The following is a 9,085-nucleotide window of genomic DNA, read 5'->3' as shown; positions in this document are numbered from 1 at the left end:
AGCCCTTGGCATTATATAAGCCCGGGAGGTTCCAGGACCCGGCACCCATCATAAGCCACAGGCATATATAAGCCCTTGGCATTATATAAGCCCGGGAGGTTCTAGGCCCCGGCACCCATCTTAAGCCCAAGGCATATATAATCCCTTGGCATTATATAAGCCCGGGAGGTTCCAGGCCCCGGCACCCATCTTAAGCCCAAGGCATATATAAGCCCTTGGCATTATATAAGCCCGGGAGGTTCCAGGCCCCGGCACCCATCATAAGCCCAAGGCATATATAAGCCCTTGGCATTATATAAGCCCGGGAGGTTCCAGGCCCCGACACCTATCTTAAGCCCAAGGCATATATAAGCCCTTGGCATTACCTACTCTTTTATTTATATATAAGGCATTAAATAATGGATAACAAGAACAGATGAGTTACATTGACAAAGGATTACGAGAGAAGGGGCTCCTACGGCCCAATTACAAATAATATTTCAAAGTACGGGGTTATTAGAGGGACCGGCATCTGCAGTTGTCTGAGTCGGGGCAGCCTTCGCATTTTCAGCTCCTTGGGTGGTGGGGAGGGAGTCGATGGCCTTATCCAAGTCGGGAAAATCTCTCTTGTCAGAAGACCATAGGCCAGCTTCCTCGAATTGATCTCGGCATTTGTAAAATCCGACCTGGAAAAAGGTGTACGATCTATCCACCACTGCCTCTTGAAACTCAGCAGAAGATAGGAAAGCTGCTTTGAGCTCTTCTTCTGCCTTCAGGCGAGTTTCTAGAGCTGACACTGCTTTCTCCGCTTTATCCCTCGCACTGGCCGCTTCAGCTTGAGCCTCTGCAGCTCAGTTCTCAGCCGCCCTCAACTCAGCTGTAGTGGTGGCTAGAGCATCTCGAGCCTGCCCTAGATCAGCTTCAGAGCGGGCACGGTCTAGTTGAGCAGAGTGAAGACCTTGCTCGGCTGCCTCCAGGGCTGAACGGAGACTAGACGCCGCTTGATCATGACTTTGTTGCGCCATCATCAAGTCCTGTTCCAGTTTTTTGATCAACTCCGCGGCAGCCCGAGACTTCTCAGCCTCTACGTGTGCCCGATCAGTCTCAATCCGACCAAATTTGGTCGCGTTTTCATAGCTGTCCACCAGCATATGCAGTCCCTGAAAGCAGAGGTATTAGAAATAGAAAACAGAACACGTTTGAGACTAGGAGAAGTAAACTTACGGATATAACCCTGTTGGTGCCCTCGAAATACTTCACGTTCGGGTTTTGGTTGTAGAGGTGGAGCTGCTCCGCAGAAGTCAAGAGGTCCTTCAGCATCCGCACTCCCCGGCCAGAGGCCCCGGCTTGGAATATATTTTCCCTCGCACCAAAGGGACTAGATCCCTGGGCAGCCTGGTAGAAGGGGGCCAACGGGGGGAAAGAGGGAGAGGAAGGAGCCACCTCTTTTGGGTCACTAAGTATGACCATTTCTGGCTTCTCTATGGCTTTCCTCTTCCGCATCAAAGGAGAGGAGGGACCGGCAGCAGAAGGAGCCTGATCATTCATCCACCCTGCCTCCACAGATGGAACTGGCAAGGGAACAGCAGAAGGTGAAGGAGCGGAGACCTCGGGGGTGACAACGGCAGTGGCAGCCTCCTGACCTAGGGCTTGTTGAGCCCTGCGTTCATCCGCTAGTTGAAGGACTCGGGTCTTTCTAGCTGCCTCTGCAGCCCTGGCTTCTTCTTTTTCCCGGGCAGTTGCCTTCTCGGCTGCCCGTTTCTGAGCAAAGGCCTGCTTCATCAGTCGAGATTTTTTATTCTTAGGCGGGGATGGGGATGCTGCGCAAAAATGATAGAAATCGGTGCATTAGAAACAACATGTAAGCGAAGAAAATACATGATAACAGTAAAGCATACCAGAGACTGGGGCCGACTCATCATATTCATCAATAATCCGGTCAACCGGATCCGTTACCCGGGCACCCAGCTCGTAGTCATTCAAACTTTTTTCCTCCAGGAGAGGGGCTGAAGGAAACTTCTGGTTTTCCACTAGCTCTTGGGATCGGAGGTAGGGTTCCTCCAACTTATAATTTTTAGGGAGCTCGGGTTGAAGAGGAAGGGCTGTCAAGAATTGGGTAGGTCTGGTTCGGGCACCAGGGAGTTGAATATAAAAGAATCTTTCTTTCCATCCCTTCCACGAGGAAGGGGTATCATCTAGAAACCGGGCATTCAAAGAGAGAGCCATCTCCATGAAACGACAGGCATAATAGTAGTGAAAGATGAGAGGGGTGATGGCTATGTTGTTCGCTTTGAAAAGAACGTAAGTGGCAGCCATCATACGGAAGGCATTGGGATGAAATTGGTTCAAGGGAACCTTGTAAAAAGAAGCAATTTTGTAATAAAAGGGATGAATAGGGAAACGAAGCCCATTCCTGAGCTGTTCCCTGAAAAAGGTATAGAACCCCTCGGGCGGCCGGTCAGCCCGGCCTAGGGGCACCGGAATGAGAATAGAGTACGCAGGAGGAATGTTACCCATAAGCCTAAGTTCCTCTATGGATTCCGGGCGTAGGGTACTGGTAAAGTGGGAGAACCAGGGACCCTCGGGGTTTGGTTTGGGCAAAGGAAGGAGAGGCCCAGAGTCGGAGATTTTAGCCTTACCCTTGTCCTTAGAAGGCCCGATTTTAGCCTTCTTCGGACGAGATGAGGAGGGGGCTACAGTGGATTGGACATGGGAGGTAACAGGAGGGGGAGAATCGTGGCGTAAGGCCTCGGATTCTATATCAGAGGAGTCACGTGCGTGGGCACCGAAGATTGAAGATGTGGAATTTGACATGTTCAAGGGACAAGGAAACTTTAAGGTAAGATAGACAGAAACTTACAGAAGAAAGCAAGCTTCCTACGCGGAGTCGCCGGAGCCGGAGAAGCTTAGAAGCAGGGAAGGAATACGTGAACAGGGAAAGTAAAGAAAAAGTGAAGAAAGGGGTTTAGTATTTATAGGCGAAGAGCTTTAATTCTGGCCGTAGATGAAAATATGATCGAAGGGTAAGGGTGACCTGGGAAAGTTGAACCGGGCAGCGTAATGATTACGCGGGCAGTCGAAAGGACAGGTAACGTCCTCTGACACCTGCCCGTCTTTTCAAATTCTAGGGTTAACATCAGCCCTATAACTTTTGGACATTAATGGGGGATACCCCAGGAAGGCCGTGGTAGCAAGGCCTTGAATAGCCAGGGGCAGGACTGTAAGTCAGGACAGCGAGTAAGACTCTAGCCCGACTATTTTTAGGATGAGTAGTGATGCCCCGGGGTGCAGGGACATACTGAGTCAGGGATTACAGGGTTGTATTAAAGCAAGAGTGGCGGGACTGTAAGTCAGGACAGCGAGTAAGACTCTAGCCCGACTATTTTTGGGATGAGTAGTGATGCCCCGGTAAGCCAGGAGGGCAGGGCCACGAATGCCCCGGAGTGGCAGGGCCGTATTAAGGCAGGCCAGGAGCCTCAGGAGACCGGAAAACCAGGTCTGCAGGACTTAGATAAGGCCCGTGTTTTAGGGGCACGATCCCCATGATTATCATAAACCCGAGCTTTTCGGGTTCATCGTACGTGACAGGCAAACGTGGGCAACTACCGCACCCACGATCCAGATCGTGGCCACTACCCTGGAATTGCGGAGTGACACTCTCACTCCAAGGCCTATAAATACCTGGTCACAGATATTTGTAGAGGTATGTTCATCTAAACTTCCAAAGCACTATACTCATTTCTCTAAAAAGCCCACTCTATTTCTAAGTCTAACTTAAGCATCGGAGTGTCCCCGCCGGAAACTCCTCTGGCGCCCCACTAATGTGCTTTTTATTCCCTTCCATGGTGTGCAGATCATCTTGATTAAGGAAGGATAGCTCATATATTACCTCCATTAGCCCGGTCACCACGTCAGGCCCACATCACTATCCTGATAGCCCGAGCCCTGGTTTTACAAACATCATCAGTAATTTTGGTTCATCAAAAGTTATACTATTCTCAAAATTAGCTAGTTATTACAAGTCTCTCGTTCTTGTATTATATGATGATATAGAAATTTGTCGATATAATTGTATTGTGCCGTCTTGGTTTTCGAATATTGCTTCTCTCGATTATTTGACTTTGAGTATGTACTAATGAAAAGTTTAATTCTAAAAAAGAAATGATTGATCCAATAATTATATGGAGAGTCACGTCATTCTTGTATGATATGATAAATTGTGTAATATCCATGCGACCGATTGAATATTGTTTTTCAATCACTTACATTGTTTTTGTATCAAAAGATTTGATTTCAAATCTATGTCTCAAATCTGTTGTATTCTCAATATTTACTTCGTAAAGTATACTTTGATGTTCAATTTCAAATCAAATTCATAACTTACTCATTTCAAATATATGAAATCATCTCACTCATCCAAACACAATCTTATTAATAAATTTTTTGGGGTGTAGAGTGGTTTTAGAATTATGTTACACATACATACACGTACGATTATATGCCGGTTTTTCTGAAATTACAAAATTTTACCAAAAGAATAATGAAAAATGAAAATATCTCTTCATAATTTTATAATTGTGAAGAGATATATATCTTTATTACTTATGAAGTATGAGTAGCTTATTCCAACTGTTTTTGGTGTTATGGTCTGTTTTTTTCAATATTTTCGTTTTGTACCCGTACACTCTCTACCCAACTCACTTATCCAACCTTCTCTCTCAGCTGCTCACATCATCTATTCTTTTATCATATCTTTTTCCATCAATTAAAACCGAATTTCATTCATGGTTAATTTTTTTTTTATATTTGAAAAAAACAAAAAAATAAAATAAACTAGCACTTTAAAATTAACAAATTATTCAATATACAATACATTATATTTGTATATAATTTTTTACACACACAATGCGTATGATGCGTCGCTAGTAATATATAATTAACGTTTGCGGTTAATTGTTTGAAGTGTAGGATAAAAAAATAAATAGGTTGTCGTGGAAAGCATACAATAGTCAACAAGTCCGCGGTACCATTTTGTCCTTTTTATCAGCTTTGCTCATTCATATATCACATAGAGATTACTCCATAATTTCTGCGAAATATTATTAATTATTAATCCAGGCAAACGGATCGGAGGTGATGATACTTTCCCACCGTAATCGTTCCGAGGAAATCTATTTCAGTGCTCCATCCAGCCCTTCTAATCTCTCCGATCAATTCTTCGATACTACTGTTTTCGATGATTTCGACAGTAGCCGCTCCTCCGTCTCCTCCGTGCCGTTTGGCTGGGAAGAGAAACCCGGCACTCCCAAATCTCCCACAAACATTAACCAAGATTTCGAGTTCGCATTCTCCGTGGCTAAATTCGAATCGGGCACCGTCTCCCTTTCAGCAGAAGAACTCTTTCATGGCGGCGTGATCAAGCCTCTGAAGCCACCACCCTGCCTGCAGAAAGTCCCGTCGAGTCGTGAAAGAACGAAAGAATTCACAGCTCACAAAAAGACCACCGTTATTTCTTCCTTGGCGCCGCCGCTTTTACTTACTAGGAAGAAGATGATGCATTTTAAGAACAAAGAATCCGTCGTCGACCCTTTCGAAATCGCCGCCCGGAACGCCACGAAATCGGATGCGTGGGATGTCAGAGGAAGAGAAAGAAGCTTTACTTTCCAGAAATCTTCGAGCAGAAGGGAAACTCGGTCACTTTCTCCGTGCAGAGTCACCAAGTATGCATGGGAAGATCATAACGAGCAGAAATGGCGGCCGGCGGCGTTGGACGGTGGAAGAAAATTGGCGTCGAGTTTATGCTCGGAAAGCCACAAGAAATGGAGGCTGAAGCATTTGTTCTTCTCCCGGAGCACCACCAATGGACGCGGCGAAGCGGATAAGTCCAAGAGTTACATGGCGACGACGTTTCGCCGCTGGAGCTTCAGAGATACTGGGACTCCAGGGTCCCGTCGCGAGTCGGCTACAGAAGAACCGGATTCGGTTCACACAACGAGCCGGTCGGATTCTCATTTGCATAAGAAAAAGTTCTTGCCGCACAATCATGGAATAGTCGCCGCGCTGGTGAGATGTGGTTTTACTAGTAAAAAAATTATAAAATAATAATGTATTAATTTGACGTTATTTCGAGGCGACCATAATTTTATTTTATTTTTTGCGAATATAATTTATACCGACACCAAAGCTTAATTAATTATTGAATTTAATTCTGTGGGGAGTACCATATTGTATACCAAACGATAACAATTAATAAGTTGTGATTGTCGTGTCGACGCGAGGATTTAATATCTGATATTTTATTACATGCATACGTTGCTAGCTTTATATAGTATGAGAATACTTATAATTTATTTTTCATTTTATAAGTTTGGGATTCGGATCGGGAAGTTACTCGAGTACTAGTTATAGATTCACGAGTGCGAGAAGTAATTAACCTTTGTTTATGAATTTTAATCAGCATTTTAAAAATGAGACTGGATACACAAAAGTTGTAGCTAATTTTTTTTCTAAAAAATAAATTGGCCTGCTTTTTTTTTATGGCGAAAACTTTTGTAATTTTATTGAATAATAGAGGTTTTTCATTACAAGATCAGTCCATAAAGAAAAATTTCTCGGTTCTCACATAAATTAAGACGAAAAAAAAAAATAACAAAAACAACAATCCCGTGAGCAACCATATTTTTGCTGAGACTTGGGATTGATGCTGACAATTCTAGTCAATAAATAGTATTTAATTAAACTGTATATAATTACAGGTACAAAATATGGCTCTAGCTACATGCATGTGATGGTTTTCAACTACACATTCTTGGTTAAAGTCTCGCAAAATCGTAATTTTTATTCAGTGTTTTTGTTTTTTTGCAATTTTGGTTATTTATTTGATATTAAAAAACATCAATTTTCGATTTTAGTTTATTTTGTTTGCAAATTTGATTCTTTTTCGAACAAACGATCTGCATTTAATATCAAATCAACACATAAAATAAAAATGATTAAAATCGTCAAATTGTAAGACTTGAGACAATTTAATTAACACTAAGAAAGCGAAAAAAAAAAAAAACAAAAACAAACATATATAATAAAAAATTACAATTTTCGCCTGCGTACACGACTCAATTAAAAGATATTTTATTCACAACCACCAATTATGATCATGCGTGAAAAAATGATGCTTCTTAAAAATGAGATAAATAAGCTATACCAGATCTGAAATTCTTCAATTCTCAAGTAATTAATGATCAATTGCTAATTCCAATTATACATTGTTAGTCATTTTGTTTTTGTATGGATAAATTTAAATGTAACCAAATATATTTTTATTGTTTTAAAAAGGTAGACAATAAAATTCAAACTCACCCTCACATGTTTATATAGTATTTCATATTAATTGGATGCATTTCAATTACGCCTAATAATTGTCTCATTTAATTTTTATTATACTTGTATATAACTAATACGTAAATAATTAAGATATGTATTTAAAATTTAATTGTGAATAATAAAGCTATAATCGAAATCCATAAATTTGAAATTCATCAATCCAAATACAATCTTTAATTTGATATTTTGCAATTGCTAAAAATCATTCACAATCGCAAAATTTGTCGCCCAAAACAAAACCGCCATTCACTAACTTGAAAAAATATGTTCCATCATTCCATGCGTTCTTTAAATTAATAATCAACCAAAGGAATACTATAATTCATTCCAAAAATAAAAATAACAAATAATTTATACTAAATCAAAAAAAATAATTATCAGGTAAATTAAAAGTAAAAATGGGTGTGGTGGTCCATATTATATATTCCCCACAAAGAATGCGAGCCTTGCAATTTATCATCAACCACCAAACTGCTTGTTGCCAGCCTATATGGAGTTAGAGAAATTTTTTGGTCACAGGACCCCTACATCAAGTGATGGACTTGGGTATTCATTCATAAATATGACAAGAGACATCTTCATCGCCCATATCCATTTACAACGCCTCAATTTCTTCAACCTTTTATCCCAAAGTAATTTTTTTTGTTTCTTATTTTCATCCATCCAAATTATTTTCCTTTCATTTGTTTGGTTACAAAATGGAAGGCCAGAGACAGATTTAAATGTTTAGAATACGGTCCATCCATAGGATTATCTATTTATTTTTTTTTGTATGACGTGAGAATTTGTAACCGCTATATTTCGGTGTGCACTGAATAAACTTTTGAAGTAATGTAATAGCCTACAAACTACGTTAACTAGATAAATTGCACTAAGAAAATGCGACATACTAATTCAACAATGTATTGGATGGATAATCGAACTCAATATGATTATGTAACATATTAAGACAGTGTCAAGTTTGTTTTAGCTCATTCGTTAGTTTCATGACTTTAAAACATGTCAAAATGTGTCTGTCACATGCACATTTTCTTTCATACATCACAACTCAACACACTTGTGATATTGTCAGCTTTTGACATTATGACCAGAGTTAGGCCTGATTGGATCACAAGGGCTATTGGGCCGATCTCACACTTTCGATTTCCAATGATCCATAACATGAGGCAATATGAATTTGGGCCCAATCATTTTCCGGCCTTGTATTAATTATGGCTTACCTCCCAACTCAACATATACACACTTCGGCATAATTTCTCCATGGAATGCAATATATATGCATGCATATACACACACAAAATGCTATACAATTCAATTAACTTATTATTATTATTATTTTTTTTATCTTTGCATGTTTCTAAAAATCTATTTGAATCTCCATGCACCTCTCGATGACTTGTCCCCAAATCTTTTCGATATCGACGGAACCGAAATCAAGCGTTCATTCGTTGGATTTCAATGAAGAATTAAGAGGCGTGGAATGAGAAATAGAAGTATAATAGGAACATGATTTGGCAGACAAAAACAGCAACTTTCTCACCCAACATCGGATAGAGTAATGGGAAGGAAGTTGAAACAGGAAGCACCAATTATATATGAGAGGGCAGAACAAATCATATGCCCAAACAATGATTGAGCATCTTTTGTCCCACCTCTCTTTAATCCTTTTGATACTCCACTATACGTACATTAGTTGCCTTTTGATTAAACAACCAAACAACTAATG

At 40.7% G+C, this 9,085-nt stretch overlaps 1 protein-coding gene across 1 annotated transcript; it reads left to right on the top strand.

The window, feature by feature from the left end:
- The first annotated feature begins 5,105 nt into the window (after positions 1–5,105).
- LOC140885345 (uncharacterized) lies at positions 5,106–6,168 on the top strand. The gene has a single exon (XM_073292309.1). It carries the CDS (start codon positions 5,116–5,118, stop codon positions 6,079–6,081), a length of 966 nt encoding a protein of 321 aa, XP_073148410.1. The 5' UTR covers positions 5,106–5,115; the 3' UTR covers positions 6,082–6,168.
- Positions 6,169–9,085: the final 2,917 nt, after the last annotated feature.

The sequence above is a fragment of the Henckelia pumila genome, chromosome 2 (assembly GCF_033568475.1).
Source record: "Henckelia pumila isolate YLH828 chromosome 2, ASM3356847v2, whole genome shotgun sequence".
In the NCBI taxonomy this organism is placed as follows: domain Eukaryota; kingdom Viridiplantae; phylum Streptophyta; class Magnoliopsida; order Lamiales; family Gesneriaceae; genus Henckelia; species Henckelia pumila.
Note: the sequence above shows the minus strand (reverse complement) of the source record. Positions and strands in the feature narration are given on the sequence as shown.

Excerpts from the sequence above, each read along its gene's own strand:
- LOC140885345 (XM_073292309.1), top strand. The coding sequence starts at position 5,116 with ATGATACTTTCCCACCGTAATCGTTCCGAGGAAATCTATTTCAGTGCT.